Below are 22,350 nucleotides of genomic sequence, written 5' to 3'. Positions count from 1 at the left end.
TTTTTTTAGAGTAGGAATATTGGGCCAGGGAGGTAGCTAGTAGAATAAGTGCTTGCCTGGCAAGCACAAGGTCCTGAGTTCAATTCCCAGTACTGAAAAAAAAAAAAAAAAAGAGTAGGAATATTACTGGGAAAAAATAATAACTCCTCAGAAACAGTGAAATAGGGGAAATGCTAGACAGATGTCAATTGTGCCCCACAGTTGGAGAACGAATTTTAAGTAACAATGGAGGTTAAAAATAGGAAAATATTTTGAGGAAAAGGAATTATGAATAGGATAGCTCCTGAAAGACAGGAGGGGTCCTAAAGGGGTTGCCCTCTTCAAATTTTTGTTCTTTGATTTTTTTTCTAGGTAACATACATGAATTTCATGCAAAAAATAAAAGTTGCAATCTGGCATAAATGGAAAGGTTCTTCTACCCTCTCTCTTTTAAATACTTCTGGAACAATACTGCATGCCCACATGAGCTTTTTTTTTTTTTGTACTGGGGATTGAACTCAGGACCCTGTGCTTGCCAGGCAGGCACTTAACGCTATATCCCTGGCCTCTTTTTGTCTTTTTGGGACAGGATTTTACTCTGCAGTTCAGGTAGGCCTCGAACTTGAAGCAATCCTGCCTTATCCTTCTGAGTGCTAGGATTACAGGGGTGTACCACCACACCTGGCCATGTAGGCATCTTTGTCTTTCCAACCTAGGTTCTTATAACCATACCAATGTTATTAGTAAAGAAATATATGAGAGGGAAAATAAGTAAAATGAAAGTGTTATACTGATATTTACTAAGACATAGAGCATCTCCTTGATTAGACCATAGCACAGAGTGGGCTTAATCTGTATCCCTAATATGAAATTCAGTTATACAATGGTCATATTTACTATACAATTAAGTAGTGTCAACCACGTCGTCAACTACCTTAACAATTGAAGGTCAAACAATTTTTATATCATTTTTTATTAGTTTTCTAAGCATAGTTTTTAGCTTCTGTGGATTTGTTTTGTCATGTGTGAAATTAAGATGTAGGAATGTTGGAGATTTTAGGATTGTTCCAACCGTAAAGGATGCCAGTTGAGCTACAAGATAAGAGTGTGAGTACACATGAACACACACATGCACACCTCATGCAAAGAAATACATTTGTGTGTAATAACAATATCCCATGGAAACCCAGAGTACATTTTACACATCAAAAAAGATTGAGTTTGGGCCAGCCAAATAGCTCAGTGGATTAAAGCACCTGCAAGCAGGCACAGGGGCCAGGGGTTCGATTTCCGGGCCTGCCATGCCGGCCCTGCCCCTGGGGCCTGCTGACAGTGATTGAGACTGAACGTGGTGGTGTATGCCTGTAATCCCAGCTCTTGGGAGGCTATAAACAGGCGGATCACTACGAGTCCAATCTAGTAGTGAGACCCTGAACACCCTGTAGACCCTTCCCTAAAATACAAAAAAAAAAAAGATTGAGTTTGGCAGTTTCACATTGTTAAACTTAATATATATCCTCCAAAAAGGACAAAGGACAACCATACTACTCTATTGCAACTAGCAGTTCTACACTTCTGTTCAGCTACACAAGGCACTTATTGGAGGGAAAAAAAGAGGAATTAAGCATATAGTACTTTCTTGCCCTTTCCTATGACTCTACGTGTACTCACAGATGTTTTTTTTTTTTTCACAGATGTTTTTGAAGTTTCAAATTCCAACAAATTATGTACACAAAAATCCTTTCTGACTATGTACACTTAAGCTCTGTAATGCATACATTTACATATTTTCTGTGACTACAAATGTTTCTGTCAAAATCCAACCATCAACCTGAGCAGTTAGCTCCTAAGGAGCTACACAGGAACTTGTAGGTACCTCAACATGAAAGGCATATGGTGAATGACTATTCATTCCCAGGTTGCTTACCTGGTATGTTGTAGCCTTGAGAGTACAGAGACTGACCACCATCCACATTCACCAACTGTCCAGTGACAAAGGAAGCTGCAGGCGACAGCAGGAAGCAAACAACAGAGGAGATCTGGAAGTAGGAGCACATGTGCATACATGAAAGCAAGGGTCTTTTCCATTTCCAGGGGCTCCATATTCCCAGGTAAACATATCTCCTCCTCCATCACAGCCATGATAACAGTCCTGATGCATGTACCATAATTTGACAGCACACTTGAGCCTGAGTGAACTCTGGAAATGATCAGACTAAAGGTGGTCAAGTATGAAGGAGTTTTACACACTGCCAATATGAGAGGTCAAAAGTGAACAGGGTGCTAAAGCTCTGCTGTTTCTACTTTAAATAGTTCACTTCTTTCCAGTCCTTCCATCATCCATTGCAACCCCATTTTCATCACTGCCATGTGGTTTTTTTTTTTTTTTAATAATTTTTGTCAATGAAATAGTCAACAAGTCTGTTGACTATTTCAATACATTGGTGCAAGGATTTAGCCAGACTAAGGTCCAGGGCCCAGCAATAAAGATGGCAGGTGCTTTCTACAAGAGGGACTTCAATTATCGATGAGTTCAGCAACATCTACTGCCAACACCATATAGAAAGAATTTCTTTCACTAACCCTAAAAGAACAGAAGCAGATTATTTTAGACGGTGATGATTTTACATATCTGATCTGTCTTACTCTCTCAGGGACTGTCACTTAATAGCAACCACCTGATAAACATGCCAGCCAATAGTCTGCTGTGACATTTCTCCCTATGTACTGACTGATCCAGGGTACAGTGTGGCAGAGGCCAGACTCTTGTTATTCTGCATGTCAACATGGCTACCATTATCTGTCCTTCCCTTCCTTTCTAGACTCTGAAGAAATTGCTGACAGCAGCAACTGTCAAAGTGTAGCTGGTCAAAGTCTGTGTGTTCCTGAGAGCTTTTCAGGGGATTTTCAATGTGTGTGGTAAAATGGGAAGTATACTGCCTGAATTACTCTCCCATTGCGGAACCACAATACCCAACACCCGAAACTGTGAGGATGAAAAGTTTAATTTGGCTCACAGTTTGCAGAAGTTTGCTTGGAGTCTGCTGGCTCCAAGGCAGGGCAGTGTGGCAGAGGGGAAAATAGCTCAAGGAATAGTAGTGGGAGGCAGCGAGATCAAGGGAGGAGGGAGATGGACCCTGCCTCTGATCCTGCGTTCACTCCCAATATCACAGTTATCTATAAACTCAGTAGTGGATTAATGCACTAGTAGGTATCATACCCCCAATCCAGTCACCTCCCCAAAACCCCACTTGTGAGTACAGGAGGCTTTGAGTAGGGGGTATCTATGTATGGACCATAACATATATATACATATAAAGCTCTTCCATTGTGCAGAACATAGTGCTTTTCTCCAGGAAAAATAATGTGCCAGTGAACTGTGTACTGAACTAGCTACTTTTTCATGAAGTAACACTTTTTACTTGACAGAACAGCACTGTGTCTATTCCCATTTGGGTATTTGGCAGATTTAAAACACACAACATGAGATTATCACTTCAAAGAAAATAAGTGGCAATATTTGTAGTTGACGATAATACATAAACTTTGTAGGGAAAATTAGGATTTTGAAAAACTTATACCTGCTACCATGAGCTTGCCAGTTTCCTGAAAGAACTCTTCTGAAGAGGTAGGTGGAGGTTATTATCAAATGCAATCTTCCCACAGTGGATAGTTAATTGTGTCAACATTTAGAGGATATGCATAACTCAGAGTTAATATTTTTCATTGTACCAATGCCTAATATTCTAAAATCATACATTGGTAAAAGATCTAAAAAGGAGAATAATATAACAGGGCAAAAAGTTCACTGACATGGCTTTAGATTTCACCTTGCAACTAATCCTCAAGAAACTACTACTTCTTAAATTTTGAAGAACAGTAGCTACCTAAAATGGCTATTAAAATGCTCCTTCCCTTCCATTTATAGAGCTTTGGAAAGCCAGATTATATGCTTTAATCAAAACAATAGATTACAAGAAATTGAATGAAGAAGCAAAGGCGAGAATACAGCTGTATAGCTTGAAGCTATATTTTGAAAATATTTGCAGAACTGTTAAACAGATTTTTTTTTCCCCAGAACCAGGGATTGAACTCAGGCCCTTGTGCTTGCCAGGGAAGTGCTTATTCCACTAAGCCATCTCCCAGACCCTGTTAAATAGATATTAAAAATATGCCTTGGAAGCCTGGGGACATAGCTCAGCAGCACAAGCCCAAGGTCCTAAGTTGAGCTGAGTTCTTTTTTGAGGAACCAGGGTTTGAACTCAGGCCCTTGCGCTTGCCAGCCAAGCGCTTATTCTACTGAGCTATCTTCTTGGCCCCTGTGAGTTGAGTTCTTGGTAACCCCCCCAAATGCCCTGGAAAATGTAGCTATTTTCATTTAAAAGTTATTAATGTTAACGTGCAAATCAGTAGCATTATTTATAACTGAAATAATATTTCTTACATTTCTATTTTAATTTCTAACATAGTAACTATAAATTATACAATTCATATAAACAAAAAGCATTCAGGGCCGGGGAGATGGCACAGTGGAATAAGCACTTGCCTGGCAAGTGCAAGGGCCTGAGTTCAATCCCTGGTTCCACCAAAAAAACAACAACAACAAAAAAAAACATTCTATGAGAGTAAAAATTAATCATACATTTGGTTAAAGTCACTTAAAGCCTACATTTAGCTTTCTGAATAAAAATTTAAACATCTCCTTTAATGTGTCAAATACACTATTTCACAATAGCTTGTTGTATTTTTTTTTTTTTTTTTTTTTTGGTCAGTCACAAGAGCAACAGAAATGACAGATTCCTAGGGGGTTCATTGCCTCAGAATGACAGGGTACTAAGGTGCCCTTGGGAGGGGTCTATTTTAAGCAGCCTGGATCCATGTCTCTTGGGGATTTGGACCATGTGGTCTCATTGGCTATTTGCTCATCAATCAGGTCTCTCTTTAAAACCAGTTTTCCCTTCCAGAGATGCACTTCTTTCTAGTAACAGTGATGGGTTATAAGGCCAGATCAGAGAGTGGACGTTAGGGGGAGCCAAGGTTTTCTTCCACTTTGGAGAGTAAATAGCTGAAGTCGGTGAGGCTCTCAGCCCTGTCTCAGGTACCAAGGTAAGCACATCGGATGTATAGTTGAGGAATGAATTCTTTTCCTTTGAAAAGTATCCAGTCAGGTGACAGCCAGTGTTGTCTGCTTCTGTCTTAATATAGAACAGGAGGGAGTCTACATGCAATATAATGTCCAGATAAGGCTTGGCTAACAGGCACAGGTTTCCTTTTCTTCTTAATGACCAAAATCAAATATTTATTTTTATAACAGTATAAATGTGATCCAAATATGTCCACCAGCACCTCTTCCTTCCAGTCCAGGGCAAGCTGTATTGTGTTTATGTCTTTATGTGACCAAAACGAGCTGTTAAATAGCAACTGGCCCATGTATGATGCTAGGCCAAGTTCACTTCACTGAATCCTTAGTACCCTCATTAGTAACTTCACTCAAGGTTGGTATTGCATATGTAAGTTGCCTAACATAGCTCTGAAAAAAATCAAGCACTAAAATGATAGCCATGTGCCTTGTGTAGTTCCTTTTTTTTTTTTTTTTTTTTTTTCAGTACCAGGGATTGAACTCAGGACCCTGCGCTTGCCAGGCAAGCACTTATTCTACTGAGCTATCTCCCCGGCCCTGTAGCTCCTTTTTAAAAAAATTTTTTATTTTATTTATTTGTGTGTATGTGTGTGTGTGTGTGTGTGTGTGTGGCCAGCTCAGCCCACCAGGAGGCGGGGCTGGCTGGCATGTAGTGCTGGGGGATTGAACCGCGGTCCCTCTGCTTTGCTAAGCTTGTTCTAAGTAGGTGCTTTAGATCACTGAGCCATCTCACCAGCCCCTGTAGCTCCTGTTTTGCTTCCTGAAATATACTATGGATTCATCTCCTCACATAATTTAAATTTTTGAAGTAGTCTGTTGTATTTTCTTTCCAAAGATTTCGAATAATAGTTTAAAAATAGTTCTTTAAACTTTTTTTTTTTTTTTTTTTTTTGGTCACGGTGTCCTAATCACTTTCTCTGACAGGGTATCCTATGAAAGAATACTTTCTGTGACAGAAAGGTTTTATGGCCACACAATCAATATTAGCTGTCAGCAATAGTTTTCGAACAACTGAAATGGGTACACAGCTACAGTATCAGACAGTCCACTGGTCTAGACTAATACTTTAGGAAGCCAAATCATGATAGAAGAGCAGAAGAATATAAAGCAAAATCTTAATTGTCATCCTAGATCATACTCATGAACATATCTTACCTAGTCCTGCCAATACAGTGATTTATCTTAGGTAATACGTTACTCAAAGTTATATAAAAGATAATTTTAAAAAGGCAGCTTTGGAAATGAAATAGGTTTTTTGTCAGTTTACAAAAAAAAGTAGCACTGCCAGAGATATAAAATTTACATAAAATTAACAAAATAAATTTTCAGTTTTTCTTTTTGTTTTGCTTTTTTGAGACAAGGCCTCTTTGTATAGTTTAAGCTACCACTGAACTCACGAGGTAGCCCAGGCTGGCCTCAAATTTATGGCGGTCCTCCTGCTTCAGCCTCTCGAGTATTGGAATTACAGGGGTGCACCACCATGTCCAGAAATTTTTAGTTTTTCTGAAAACTAAAAGTTTTAGTTTTATGTTTTCAACAAGCATATAACATGTATTCTCTACCAAATGTATATATGTATGAAGAAAAAGATAATATGCCAAAATATTTACTGTGGATATCCTCTGGATTATAGTTATGGTTTTTTTCTTTTGGTTTTATTCTGATTTTCCAAGTTTCTATAATAAATATGCTTGGCTCATTGTAGTGGATTTCTAACTGGTGGTCAACTTATTATACTCAGCTGAATTGAACTAGCATGGTGCTGGGTGCAGAAGGCCCACCTGAGGGTTGTTGCCAGCAGCACAAGAGGCAGAACAGGAGAAGCTGTCAGAACGCTGTTAGGGATGCTGTTTGGAGAAGTGATGGAGCTGTTGAAAGCCATTTGTTCTCCTGGGCAGTTCTGAGGAGTGACCTTATCAAGCTCGCTTTCCTGATGAACTCGGCTGTTCTTGTCAGAGGAGGAGCTTGGGACCTCAGTGTCACTGAGAATGGCTACAGTTCATTTTGGAGGAGCTCTGGTCCTCATTGTGAGCATCGCTTCCTGGCTCCAAAGGGGAAGATGGTGCACTGCTCAGCCTCATGGAAAAGCTTGTTGTGTTGGCTTTCCTGATGGCAGTTCAGCTTTCCTTATTGCTGGAGGAGCTCAGGACCTCTCCATTGCTGAGGATGGCTGTGGTACCTTTTGGGGAGCTCTGGTGCTTACCTTGAGCATCACGTCCTGGCTGCAGCTCAGATCCCTCAGCCTGCTGGCACAGATCCTTCATCCCACTGGCACAGACTTCCTAGTTTCCACCACTGACCTTTGGGTATTTCTACCACAGATCCATGAAACAGGCCTGCATGAGACTTTGTCTCAGGCTCTAGGCCTCCAGTTGGACTTCTGGGAGGTATTGTTATGAGCTCTAGGTTTCCAGCTGGACTCATGCAGGATGTTAGGATCTAGGGCCTTGGCTGGATTCTTTGGTCTTTAATGTGTGAACGGATATTTGCTCTTCTTGCATATGATTCTTGGGTAATTCCTTATAAAATAGTATTATAAAATGTGTCCTGTATTATATTATTTCCCTTGCAAAAACCCCAAACCATGACACTCTTACAACTAAATACAAACAAACGACAAACAGCTATGTTTAAATTATCTAGGAGGGCAAATCCTCTTAGTATTCTGTTTTAAAACATTTTTGCACAGATTTTTTTTTTTTTTTTTGCTTTTTTATTGAGACAGGGTCTTGCTATATAGTTCAGCTGGCCTTGAATTCATTATGTAGCCCACACTGGCCTCAAACTTGGCAATCCTTTTGCCTCAGCTTCCCTAGGGTTGGGTTTCAGGCATGTGTCACCATACCCAGCAAATTTTTGCACAGGTGTTTTTCTAAACAAGCTTTAGAACTCACTTCACTATGTTAACTTTCAAGATGTATTCAATTTATAGATTAATTTGGAGAAACTTGACTTTGAAATAAAAATGATTTTCCCCTCTAATGAATATGACAGATCTTCACTTACTCTGACCTTTTTTTCTCAAGTAAAAAGTTGTTTTTGTTTTTTATTTGGAACTAAGTTTGCTTAGATATTCTAGTTTTATTATTACTGTGGAAAAAATACCCCTTTAAAAGTTTACCCTTGAAGATTTATATTGCTGGCATTTGAGAAAGCTATCAATATTCACATACTTCCACTGGGCAGCCTTACCTAAAGCCACAACCATTTGACTTGTTTAGGAACCTGTGTACTAATAAGTTATCTTATGACAGAATAACGTAGCTGAAAAGTAAAATGAAACAATAAAGCTGTGCTGTTCTTAATTCAATTCTGCATTCACTTCTGTGCTAAGGTTGCTACCAGTGATAAAAGAATGACCAGAATATTCCCAAGAGTCAGAAGGCCCAGGAGAAATGTTTTGGTGGCAGTGGGAAAAACAACCTCAACCAGCTAACTAGATTCCTGAAAAGTACTCATAATGTTACAAATCTCCCAAGCAAGAAATGTCGTCACTGTAATCAATTCTAGAACTATACAGCACCTCCTCAGGAACTCCCATTCGTTTAGCTGGGATTTTCTGAAAGGATCCTGCAAACATGTCTTCTCCTGTATGACCATAGTTGTCTGCAGCAGTCTGGGAATAAATTGTTCCCTGTGTTTAAAAACAAAACAGGAAGAAGACAAAGTATAAAACCTCAAAGTTTAATTATAAATACATCAAGGCAGTTCATCAATTAATACCAAAAGTTAAATCATTTAACTCTAATAGAATTCTTAACATTTCTAACAAAGTTTTCTTAATTTTGTCAACAATGTACAGTCAGGGACTGGGGAGATAGCTCAGCAGAATAAGCGCTTGCCTGGCCTGGCAAGCTGAAGGTCCTGAGTTCAAACCCTAGTACCACACACGCAAAAAGAAAGTACAGTCAACTATTATCCAACATGGATCATTTAAATGCTCATTGTGTGACTGCCTCTCAGTAACCAGCCAAGTTCTGGATGTTTTGGGCATTTTCATGAAAGACTTGGTTTTTAAATGTTAGTTCAACCTGGAATAACCAGGCTGCTAGGTATCTGTGCTTTATGAGGGGGCAGGGAGCTGATCAAGGACTTAGAAATGCAATAGTTCTCATCCAGAGTAAAATCAAGTAAAACAAGTGAATCCACTCTAAGTAATTTTTAATTGTTTAAAAATACTTTTATAATCCAGGTGTGGTGAAGCACACTCACAATCTCAGCACTTGGCAGACTGAGACAGGAGGACCATGGATTTCAGCCAGCCTGAGCTACCTAGCATGTTCAAGGCAGGCCTGGGCCACATGGCAAAACCATAAGAAAACAAAACAAAACATCTTTCATTTATCTTTCCCTACTTTTCAAGGGCTTACAAGGTCATAAAAATTATTTGAAAACTGACACAGGATAAAGCTATCTGGAATTGATTCTGACTAGAAGTAATGAGAAGATAGCAAAGAAATCTGTTAGTATTAAATTGCCGTAAAGGTGAGGCTGGCGAGACAGACTAAAGTGTCTGCATAGGCAAGCTCAGGCAAGTTCAGGGACCACAGTTCGATCCCCGGCACCACATGCCACACCAGTCCTGCCTCCCAGGAGCGCTGAGCAGGCCACAGAGTCTGAGTGTAGTGGCACATGCCTATAATCCCAGCACTGGGGAGGCTGAAAGCAGGAGGATCATCACGAGTCCAAGCTGCGTAATGAGACCCTGCAACAACCAAATTGCATTTTTAAAAAAATGCCATGAAGGACATTAGAGAGATATACTGATTTCCAATTCATGCATATGTTATTTAAAGACAATGAACTTTTAAGAAGTAAAATCTCTGAAGGACTAACATAAATTTGTATCATGTTTACCATAACAACATATCATTAAGGCTTTTAAAAACATACAATTTGGGAAAACAGAATTCCAAAGTGTCAACATTAAGAAGGAAATTGTAATTAATTTGTCTTAAATATCTGAGTATAATATAGATAGGTTAATATACTATCGAAAGCAGAAGATACATGAAGTTTCCAGATAAGAAACTTCAATATTGTTAGAGAAGAGACTTCTGTGTTAACTTCAATCAGTCAAATGAAGCTTAGCTCCCACCAAGTAGCGTGGATAATAGATTTGGTAGTTAAGTCTATACATAATATCCAAAGGTTTTTAGTTTTATAGTTTCAGAGAAATTACAGTCATCTAAATAATCACCAGAGGAGACCATTGAAACAATAACCAGAGAACATCACTGAAAGTAGAAATTAAGACAAGTTGTGCAGGATACGTTATTACATCTAACATTTCTCTTGGCCAGTATGTATTACCAAAAAGACCAACACTATAGCTTATTTCACAAAATGAGTTTTTCAAGTTAAATATATTGAGATTTTTCTCCTTATTTTATGCTGTCATTCAGTGAACTTTTCTTTTCTTTCTTTCTTTGTTTCTTTCTTTTTGTATTTTAGGGCAGGGTCTACAGGGTGTACAGGGTCTCACTGTGTAGATTGGACTCATAGTGATCCTCCTGTTTACAGCCTCCCAAGTGCTGGGATTATAGACATGTGCCACCATGCCCAGTCTCAACCATCCTCTCAGTGTACCTAAGCAAGCGCTTTAATCCCCTGAGCTATTTGGCTGGCCCTTTGAACTTTTCTTTTGACTTCTGATTAATCTTTAGCAGGTAGTTCCTTCCAGAACACTGACATTCAGGGTCTCTCCTAAAAAAAAGGATTAATGATAAAACAAGAAACAACAAAATGGTACGGAAAAATTGCTCTTGAATGCAGAAACACTTTCACTGTGCCACTGAGGTTTCTAGGCTGCTTTTTAGAATGCAGGCTCCTGGCTCCCCTGATTTGGAGTGGAGCTCATATGTCATAGCTGCTTAACTGGTTCACACATCACACTACTATGTGGCCAGCATAAGAATCTTTGGCTTAACTTCACCTTCCTGACAATCTGTCAGTCAAAGACTACTTCTACATTGCAGGTTGGATTTTCCAGTTTTATCTATTTATTAAAGCCAATGTTTTTTTAAAAAGCCAATCTTCCATAGTAAACTTGCATATGTAAGCTGCTAGCACATTCCATATAGAACACGGACTTACAGGAGCAACGCAGTTGATTCTCACTCCACTGCTGGCCCACTCCAGAGACAGGGACTTGGTGAGGTTGTAAACGCCTCCTCTTGCAGCTCCACTGTGACTTCAAAGACAAAACACGAACAGTACAATTAGCTTCTGCTGAACTTATCTCCTATTAACATTCTTGTTATGCGTCCCTGCTAACAGATGGGGAAAGAACTGGGTCTTTCAATATTAAAGCCAAACCACAGTGCTCTGATCTCACATCGTATATGTAAAGTTCCCTAAAGCGCCTCACACATAGAGGAGTAAGCTGATGAACTTTGTATGACAGAAGAAAACGAATTGATTATTTTAAGGGATACTAGCGAGTGGTCATTACTAAATCAGTTTCAAATAAGTGATATGTGGGCCAGGAAAATAGCTCAGTGGAGTAAGTGCCTGCTTAGGCAAGTGTAGGGAGTGGGGTTCAATTCCTGGTACCACATGCCATGCCAGCCCCACCCCCAGGTGCACTGAGCCAGCCTCCAAGACAGGGCGTGGTGGCACATGGCCTGTAGTCTCAGCACTGGGGAGGCTGAAAACAGGAGGGTCACTACAAGTCCAAGCTGCACAGTGAGACCCTGTACAAAATACATAAAACAAAACAAACAAACAAAAGTGATATGACATCCACATAATTGCTAGAAATATAATAGTATCCCTAGGTAATATTAAAATCTAAATAAACATTACTGCCCATCCTGGTAGGAAGTTCAGAATATTTAAGTGTTCATCTGTGTGGAGTCTATTGCAGAAGATAAAGAGATACAATGGTCCAGAATGTCTAAATATACCACAGTAAAGGATTTTTTTTTTTTTTTTTTTGGTAAGACATTTTACTGGACAAAGAATTGTGATTGATGTGGATTTTCCCCAGCATTCCACAATCTTCTAATCTGCATTGTTTCCAAGGAGAAATCTGTGTCTTGCACAGTACACCTTTACACTAGCTTTTGTTTGTTTGTTTTTTTGGTGGTAGCAGGGATTGAATTCAGGACCTTGCACTTGTCAGGCAAGCACTTACTCCACGGAGCCATCTCCTTGGCCCCCCACTTTAGTTATTTTTAACAGCTTCTCCCCCCACTGGTTTTGAGCAACATGAGCATGATGAACTGCATGCTGCTTTATCATGTTCTTGTGCTTCGGGGTTGTTGCATTTCTTAGGTCAGGAGGTTTATAGTTTTTATCAAATTGGTAAAATGGAAAATTGTTTTTCTGCCCTTGCTTCTCTCTTCTTTGAAGACTATCTCACAGCTCATTGATGCTCTGTGCTTCTTTCCTTTTCTTTCTCACTGCATGACTCTTTTTTGGGATAGTTTCTATTGCGATATCTTCAGGATCACTATTTCTTCTGAAGTGTCTAATCTGCCATTTTTTACAGTAGATATTTGATATTTGACTGGGGCATTTAAAAATCTCTCCTATATGGGGCCAGTGAGATAGCTCAGTGGTCTAAAGAGTTTGCTTTTTCAAGCTTAGGAAACTGCAGGGACCACGATTTGATCCCTGGCACCACATGCCACACCAGCCCTGCCCTCAGGGCAGGCTGAGGCGGCCACAAAAAACCAAAAACTCTTCTATATTTCTGTCTAGCATGTTTCAGCTTTCCTTTAGTTTCTTGAATATACAGAATACAGTCATCATAATTCTCTCAAGGTTCTGCTTATTATTATTATTTTTTTTGGGGGGGGCTGGCTCAGGGGGTGGGGCTGGTGCAGCATGTGGTGCCAGGGATTGAACCATGGTCTCCATGCTTAAACTAGTCTAAGCAGGCACTTTAGACCACTGAGCTATCTCGCTGGCCTCAATTATTACTACTACTACCTCTTGGTACTAGGAATCGAACTCAGGATCTTGTGCTTGTCAGGCAGGTGCTATGCTACTGAGCTATTTCCCTGGTCCCTTTCCTGTTTTTTTTTTTTTTTTTTTCGGAACTGGGGATTGAACTCAGGCCCATGTGTTTGCAGGCAAGCACTTATTCTACTGAGCTATCTCCTTGGCCCCCTGCTTTTTTTTTTTAGTTTTTTTTTCCCCCATAATTTTATTGATAAAAATGTTTTCCATTATTCTAATTTGGTCAGGAATATTTTTGTTTTTCAGAGCCAGGGATTTTTTTTTTTTTTTTTTTTTTTTTCAGAACCGGGGAATGAACTCAGGCCCTTGTGCTTGCCAGGGAAGGGCTCATTCCACTGAGCCATCTCCCCAGCCCCCTCCCAGCTTTTTTTTTTTTTAAACATTTATTTAGTGTGTGTGTATGTGTGTGTGTGTGTGTGTGGCCAGCTCAGCCCACCAGGGGGCGGGGCTGGCTGGCATGTGGTGCTGGGGGATTGAACCGCAGTCCCTGTGCTTTGCCAAGCTTGTTCCAAGTAGGTGCTTTAGACCACTGAGCCATCTCGCCAGGCCCCTGCTTATTTTTATACCCAGCAATTTTTTACTGGAAGGAAGATACCTTTAAATATTATTGAGGTTAATAATAATTTATTATTCCTTCATAGGAACAGAGCTGCATTTAGTCTAGGGATACTTTTCCTCACTGCTGAAACAAAGCCTTTTTTGTATCCGCTTTTTCAGCCTTACTTTCCCTAGTTGAGAGGTTTTCCAGAGAGGCTGTTGGGAACAGGCACTCTGCTAGACCCAGAGAGAGTGCTCAACACGTTTCAGATGAGACTTTCCCACACACCCAAGTTGACCTGACTCTACACACCTGCAAGCTGTTGTCTCATTGCAGCTCCCTTCTCCCTCAGCCTAACCTGTGCACCTGACACCCCTATTCCCACCCCCTACCTCTCTGTCTCCTCTCCTCTCTCTCTTTTTGACCAGGGTCTTGCTATGCAGGTCAGGCTGGCCTTGAGCTCACTTTGTAGCTCAGGCTGGTCTTGAACTCACAGAGAATCTCCTGCCTCAGTCTTCTGAGTGCTGGGATTACAGGCGTGTGCCACCATGCCTGTCTCTGGTCTTTTCTCTTGATATGAGGAGACTGCCAGGTTCTGCTTCAGCTCCCCATTCTGCATCATGATCCAGAGCAGAGGAATAAACTAGAATAAACACATGGTTCACCCCTTTTGTTTCCTGCATTTCAGAGACTACTCTGCTTTGCTGCCTGATGTCTAGTGTCTCAAATGTCATCGCTTCATATATTTTGTCTGTTTTATAGCTGTTTAGGGTAAGTGTAAATCCTGTCCTTGTGATGTCACCCTGCTGTGAAGCAGTTTATAATACATGTTGCTTAAAAACTGGTTCACAAATTAATGTCAAGTTAAAACCGAAGTAGAAGGGTATTTAAAACATCCCATGTTTGTTTTTAAAAAAGCAATAACTATTCTTATACATGTGTATCACTTGTTTTATTTGTCCATCTGACTTGAAGAAAAATTTTTTTGAGGCACAGTCTCACTCTGTAGTTCAGGCTGGCCTTAAATTCCTTTGCAGCCTAAATGGGCCTTGAACTCATCATGGCAATCCTCCTGTCTCAGCTTCCCTTGTGCTGGGACTACAGTACTGTGCCACCATGCCTGGCTTCAAAATTTTATTGTATGTTATTATATGGTACCTGGGATTGAACTCAGGACCCTGCCCTTGCCAGGCAAGTGCTTATTCTACTGAGCTATCTCCCCAGCCCCCAAAATTGTAAGAGATTAAGATGTGCTAGGATGTGTTAGGCACAAAAATGAGACTGACTTTTTTGCACATCTGTACTTCCTTTGTTGAAAACATAAAACATTAAAAAAAAATAAGCAAAATATCCACCAGGCCAAACCTTCTTTGAATTAGAGATTATCTTTAAGAAATATTTTAGAACCTTTTCTCAGTTTTAAAAACTATCACTACTTTCTTTCTTTCATTTATGTATTTGGTTCTGGGTTTCACTACATAGCTCAAACTCATAGTGACCCTCCTGTTTTCTCCCCAGAGCTAGGATTACAGGCGTGTGCCACTATGCCTGGACTGGGACACGGCTTAGTGTGGCATGCGGGACTAGGGATCAAACCCTGGTCCCTGTGCTTGCCAAAGCAGGCACTTAGTCTGACGATCCTCACAGTCTTCATTTTTTCTTTATAATACATATTTTAACATAAAACCCTTACTACTCACTTTTCATTACTTTATATAATAAGTATTCAGATAACAAACTTATAAAGAGAAAAGGTTTATTATGGCTCACGGTTTCAGAGGGTTCAGTCCATGAATAACTTCCCCCAACATTCATTTTTTGCAGAACCACTCACCTCAAGGGCAGGAAACCAAAGAAGCAAAAGAAGAAGGCATTAGGTTCCCAAACTCCCTTCTAGGGCACAGCCTTGCCTGGATTCTTTGCTCTGTTTTAGGCAAAACACCTTGATTTCCACTTGAGGAAATCTCATTCCCCATCTGAGCATCATCATCCCCAGTTCCTCAGGCTGGCTGTGTATAGCACAGGGACGTCATCCCCAGTGTTTAATGACTGCACAAATGACTCAGGCAGGGGCAGCTCTTGAGTGTTCTGTCTGAGAACTGCTGGTGCTGGCACTGCCACTGTTATTTTCTTTTCTTTTTTTTTGTAAGTGAAGAAATATTTTAATCTAACTAGACATAGACAGGCTTCTTTGTAACATTCACATTGGATTGGATCCAAATTAGAGAATAAATACAATTTGCTTGGATTAATTCAACAATTTTTCTAAAATGTTTCTGCCTCTATCACCAAAATGAAATTATGGATTACACACACTAGAAATTAATAAAAATATCTAATTCATTAATTAAAGCCACTGTTATTTTCTTCTCTCTCTCTCTCTCTTTTTTTTTTTTTTTGTGGAACCAGGCACTGAACTCAGGCCCTTGCGCTTGCCAGCGAAGTGCTTATTCCACTGAGCCATCTCCCTAGCCCTGCCACTGTTATTTTCCAGGCACTACTTGGAAAGTTCTCTCTGTTCTTTGGCCATAAGTACAGAGAGCCTGCCTGAGTGGGAAGGTGGACCTGAGGCCAAGCCACCAGCGTGCTTGAATCCACCATACTCAGGCCCGGTGGTTCTGCCTGGCCCAGCACTACCTGGGGACTTGGGCACGTGGGCTGCTTGGCACATCTCCCACTGCTCCTGACGCAGGAAACCTGGGGGTGGCTAGAGGACAAATAGTTCTGACACGTACTCCCGTAAGCTCATCTTTCTGGTCTAGAGCCCACACTTGGAGAAGCACTAATCTCAGTGTTTAGCCTAGATTAACATTTCCTTCCATCTCACATAACTGGGGAAGTCCTATAATGCAGGAAGCAAGCAGATTGTTGGAATTTGTGTAGAGAAGCAAGCACTCTACTTGTAGAGTGGGTGATTAGAAGTAGAGAACCTTAGAGACTGTTGGCAAATAATTCTACCTTTCTGTTTAGAATAACAATTTTGCATCCTCTTAAGATCAAACAGGTCTATTTATAATAGTTGTCTAAATTAATACAGATTGTATTTGTGTCTACCTTGACAAAGGAGTTCTATCCTGGTGGTGACAGTCAGTGTAATAATGTTCAGATGAACTTTCCAATGAAACAAAGACATATAGTTCTGTATGAATTTGAGGTAAATGAGAAATAACTTTTTAGCACAAGATACCTCCACAGATTATCCTGCACATATTTATACTAAAAAGTTACATCTCTGAGTACACTGTGTTTTGCCACTTTTCCCACTAAATACAGTGACCTTACTCTGAATGATTTAGACAAGCTGGCATGTCTTAGAAGGACATTTTTAACATTCAAAGGAAAGAAAATGCTCAGTATTGAGATTCCCAACTCATTTAAAGTATTAATCATATTGATTTAAGCAATTTTCCTATACTCTTTACCTCATTCAGAGATAAAACTCAACATAGGAAGGAAAGACATAGGAAGAAAACAAAAACAAAACTGCTTACGCCATTAATGGTTGTCCATGAAGAAGGATAATGATATTAACAATAGATCCTCCATGCTCTTTCATCCAGGAACTGTAAGCTACAAAACACAAACAAAGAAAAATCATACTAAGTAGTCTGCTTTCCTTACACCCTGTTTCAGTAGCTGCCGATATGTTATGTTTTACTTTTTTTTTTTTTTTTTTTTTTTACCAGGGATTGAACTCAGGCCCTCGTGCTTGCCAGGGAAGCACTTATTCCACTGAGCCTTCTCCCCGGCCCTATGTTTTACATTTAATTTACTTTTCCCTCCCAGTACTTGGGGCTGGATGCAGGGAGTGCTGATCTCTACTCCATCTCATCTAATTAGTTTGATTTGAGACAAAGTCTCACTAAGTTTTCCAGATTGGGTTCAAACTTGCAAACCTTCTGTCTTAGGCTCTTGAGTAGCTGGTATTGCAGGAATGTGCCATCATGTCTGGCACAATTTACATTTTTTTAATAAAAAGTCAAACTGTGATAAATTTATATATCACAAAAATTTCCCACTTTGAGTATACAATTTTTAGCAATATACAGAATTTTGCAACTATCACCCCAATTCTGTTTTTTTTTTTGAGATTATTGAATTTATTTATTTATTTATTTATTTATTTATTTTTGTATGTTAGGGAAGCCTCTACAGTGTGTTCAGGGTCTCAATACTAGATCGGACTCATAGTGATCCACCTGTTTACAGCCTCCCAAGAGCTGGGATTACAGGCATGCACCACCATGCCCAGTGTCAATTGCCTTTTCAGAGCATACCAGGAGCAAGGCTGGCCCAGCAGGCCCAGCAATCAAGCCCCTGGCCCCTGAGCCTGCTTGCAGGCACTTTAATTCTCTGAGTTATTTGGCCGACCCTAAGATTATTGAACTTATTTGAGGAATTTGCATAGGTATTCAAGACAAATCTATGTCGTGATTGTAAAGAGTGATATTAGTTTCAGAAATGGGTTTAAACTAACTGTATTGTGTCACTGGCACAGGTTTATAATCCCAGTACTTTGGGAGACTGACACAAGAAGACTGCAAGTGGGGGCCAGCCCAATTCTGTTTTTTGAACATATTAACTATCTTTAAAAGTTCCTTTGTCAGCTCAGTCTACTTCCTGGAAATTATTTATTTTTCTGTTTCTGTAGATTTTGCATTTCACTTTTCTATACATTTTATATAAATTAAATCACAGTATGTGGTCCTGTGTCTAGCACCTTCCACAGGTGACATGCCTCCATAATGCTCAGTAATACTCATAGAGGTGTGACATTTTTATCCATTCACTAGCTGATAAACTTTTGATTGTTTGCAGTAAGGGTGATTATGAATACAAATCTTAGTGTGGACATACCTTGTATGTTTTCATTTCTCTTGGATACATAGTGATGAGTGAATTTACTGGGTCATACATTAGCTCTATATTTCACTTTTTTTAAAAAAAATGTATTTGGTTTTCACAGGGTATCACTACACAGTGTGAACTCATAGTGATCCTCCAATTTTCAGCCTCTCCAGCACTGGGATTACAGGTGTACATCACCATGCCCAGACTCAGGGGTCTCAGCCCACCCTGCCCTGGGGGTGGGGCTTGTGCAGCATGTGGTGCTAGCAATCAAACTGCTTTCCCTGTGCTTGCACAAGCAGGTACTTAGTCAGCTGAGCTACCTCACCAGCCCTATATTTAACTTTTGAAGAAACTGCCAAACTCATTTTCCAAAGTGGACCTACCATTTTACATTCCTATTAGAAATGTATGCAGCTTCTGATTTCTTTGCATTATCACTGTGACATCGATAAACTCTCTAGTAGGTGTTTAGATGTATCTCACTGGAGTTTTGATTTGGATTTCCATAACAATTAATGATGCTTGTCAGGCCTGATCTAGAAAGACCTTCCCAAGAACCACGGTGCCCTCTACAAACAAGAAGAATTCACGCTGCCCTCTCAAACAGAGCTGATGGCCATGAAGAAATTTGGGACTGGAGATGCAACTCCCTGATGATTCAGATTTCTTGGGACTACAATCCCCAACCCCACACCCTACATATAATTAGCCTCCCCTCCAACTACTCGATGATATCACTCTCATTTCATCATGCCTGCCCTATGGAAATTAAATCTGGCCATTCCCACAGTCTCTGTCTTTGTGTATTTATGCTATTGGTTATTGCTCATGTGCTATTGGTTAACCGTTGATTTATGTATCTACACTTATGCCAATAGCACACCGTCTTAAAATCAAGAAGTATCTTTGAAAGCAAAGAGGGTTTGACCAAATTTGCTTTCATTACTGTATCCAGGTTATTTGTATTTCCCTATATATTTTAAGATTGGCTAGGTAGTGTCTGAAAAGCTCCACAGGGGTGGTATGGAACCTATTGGTCAATTTGGGAACAGCCATCATCCTGGCAATACAGCACCTGGCATTCCAGAAACATGGAACGACTGCCCATTGTTTAAACCTTCTATAATTTCTCTCAGCCTTGTTTTATAATTTGTGGCATAAAGTCTTACACTTCCTTTGTTAATTTCTTTCTTAAATGATCTATGTCTCTTGAAGTCCCATTTGAAAGGCACTCATTCGATTTATACAAAAAAGATATTGCTAGACATGTGCCTCTAGACTCTCTGCAATAGAAACATAAAGTTTTAGAATTTGAAGGTGCGAGTAAATTCAGTACCAAATCCTATTAAAAACGCAAACAAAATAAGAATACTTTGCCATTACTCAAAGCTTCCTGATGAATCTATGTCAATTCATAACATTACAGTAAAAAAGAAGTAAAGCCCTAGAAAAGAAGACATAAAAACAACTTGTCAAATCTACAGTCCTCCACTCTACCAGCTGAGCTATCGAAGGGTGCACAACTTGCCGAAACTAAGACAATTTTTCACATTGCTGAAATTGGGATATTTTTATGGGTGGTGGCATTTTACATTTATAAGTCTCAGTACTTTCCTTCTTCCTCCCCTCCTCTCTCTCTCTCTCTCTCTCTCTCTCTCTCTCTCTCTCTCTCTCTCTCTTTCTCTCTCTCTCTCTTTCTCTCCCTCTCTTTCTTTCTTCCCATACTGGGATTTGAATCCAGAGCCTTGAGCATGGTAGGCAACAGCTCTACTACTGAATTACACCCCCAGCCCCATATTAGAATTTCTTTTTTAAAATTTGTTTTGAAAAAACAAATACAAAGTGGGGTTGTGAAGATAGCTCAGCAGTCTAAGTGGCTGCTTGGCAAGCACAAGGATCTGGCATGCCATGCTGGCCCCAGAACTTGTCATGCCAGCCACCAAAACTGGGCATGGTGGGGTACACCTGTAATCACAGTGCTGGCATGGCTGAGGATCACTATGAGTCCAAGCTGCATAGTATGACCATGTACAAATAATTAATTAATTTTAAAACAAATAAATAAATAAATTTTAGACTGTCTCATTACGTTGCCCAGGCTAGACTTGAAAGTTGGGCTCCTCTTGCCTCGGACTCCCGAGAAGCTATGTGTGCACATGCTGCCATGCCATGCTCAGCCAGCTCTCTTCATGATACGTAGAATGTGGGTTCATGTCATAATTGATTTTGTCTTTCATTCAATAAAGTACAATGGTTATTTTTAGACAATTTACACTCTATTCAGAATTCCCAGAGTCTAATTTGATAACTCATTAGAAAAAGATACAAATTATCAAATAAAGACAGAGCTGAAAAATAATTATAATGAGTCCATTCAAAATAGCAATACTCATGGCCAGGGATATATCTCAGTGGCATAACTGCCTGCCTGAGAAGCACAAGGTTCTGAGTTCAATTCCTGGCACACACACTCAGAGGAACTCCAAAACAGCAATACTCACAAAGTATACCTAAATAAACTTAAAAATATGAGCTCTATATGATAACAATTACAAACTTTTGCAAAGGACATAAAAGAACATTTCATTAATAAAAGGAAATGTAACAGTGGGAGGGACTGAACTTTTTTTTTTGGTAAAGTTCTACAGGGTCTCACTATGTAGATCGAACTCATAGTGATGTGCCTATGTTTCGCCTCCTAAGTGATGGGATTACAGGCATGTGCCATCACGCCCAGTCTCAATGGCTGTTTCAGCGTGCTCCATGGGCGGGGCCGGCATGGCATGCCGGGGATAGAACCCCGGCCGCTGCATCTGCCTAAGCAGGTGCTTTAATTCACTGAGCTATTTGGCCAGATCTGAGACGGAACATTTAAATATGTCAGTTATTTTTAAAATTAAATTTAGTACAATTTCAATCAAATTCCCTGGTAGGTTGTGGCCCTAGTATAAACTGCTAAATTATTATGGTGGTCATCTAGCATGGCCAAAGCACTTACAACTGCTTATTTTCCCAAATATCACTTCCTCCTCCTTCCCCACTCCAGCCCTGGATACAGTTTCCTCTCACTTTTTGCACACACACAGAGGAGACCCCAATCAGCTCCTCACTTGTAATTAAAACTGCCCTTCAAACTCCACCCCTAACAGAAGTTCATAGAAGCCTCAGCTTTCTTTGACTCAGGTCAGAGGCCTTTCCCATCTTCCCTGATCCTCTCTGTGTCTTTGGAGCTAATAAGGCTTCTCTTATCTTTCCTATCTCTTTACTACACTGCTGAAAAACCTCACATTCCCCAATATGCTTTTGGAGGTAGAACCTATAATATAAAATTCATCTGAAAAAATATAAATGGTCATGAATTGTCAAGATAAGCTTGGAACTGGACATAAGATACTATTTCCAAGGCAAATATTAAAAACTAATAAAATAATTTGATTCCAGTATAACAAAAGAGAAAAAAGTTATCTCAATTGCCTAAGACAGACTTTTCTCATTATGGATAAACACCACCCTATGGCTCACAGTTCTGACACTGCTTCTGTTTCTGAACTCTCTGACAAGTTCCCAGAGCTCTAATGGGGTTATTTCTTCAGATAGTCAACAGAGAGGCCACACAGCCACAAAGAACAAATGGAGAACGTTGTAAGCTGGCTTAGTCAACTCCATTTTGCAACCAGCTTTGTAACTTCCATTTTGTAAAACCTTGATCTCTTTTTTTTTTTTATTTATTTTTATTTATTACATTTATTTATTGTGTGTGTGTGTGGCCAGCTCAGCCCACCAGGGGGCAGGTCTGGCTGGCATGTGGTGCTGGGGATCGAACCGCGGTCCCTGTGCTTTGCCAAGCTTGTTTCAAGTAGGTGCTTTAGACCAC

At 40.0% G+C, this 22,350-nt stretch overlaps 1 protein-coding gene across 1 annotated transcript in view; it reads right to left on the bottom strand.

Annotated features, from left to right (window-relative positions):
* Pecr (peroxisomal trans-2-enoyl-CoA reductase) overlaps nt 1-22,350 on the bottom strand; it is a 43,438-nt gene that overhangs the window by 8,359 nt on the left and 12,729 nt on the right. Inside the window, exons 4-7 of the mRNA XM_004641356.2 lie at nt 17,117-17,195; nt 11,216-11,312; nt 8,643-8,753; nt 1,907-2,018 (exon numbers count right to left, since the gene is read on the bottom strand). Of these exons, the coding sequence (XP_004641413.1) occupies nt 1,907-2,018; nt 8,643-8,753; nt 11,216-11,312; nt 17,117-17,195 (399 nt within the window). The remainder of the gene's footprint in view (nt 1-1,906; nt 2,019-8,642; nt 8,754-11,215; nt 11,313-17,116; nt 17,196-22,350) is intronic.

Source organism: Octodon degus, unplaced genomic scaffold (genome assembly GCF_000260255.1).
Source record: "Octodon degus isolate 3935 unplaced genomic scaffold, OctDeg1.0 scaffold00135, whole genome shotgun sequence".
NCBI classification, from domain to species: Eukaryota; Metazoa; Chordata; class Mammalia; order Rodentia; family Octodontidae; genus Octodon; species Octodon degus.
The sequence above is the reverse complement of the archived record's forward strand: the minus strand, read 5'-3'. Positions and strand labels throughout refer to the sequence as shown.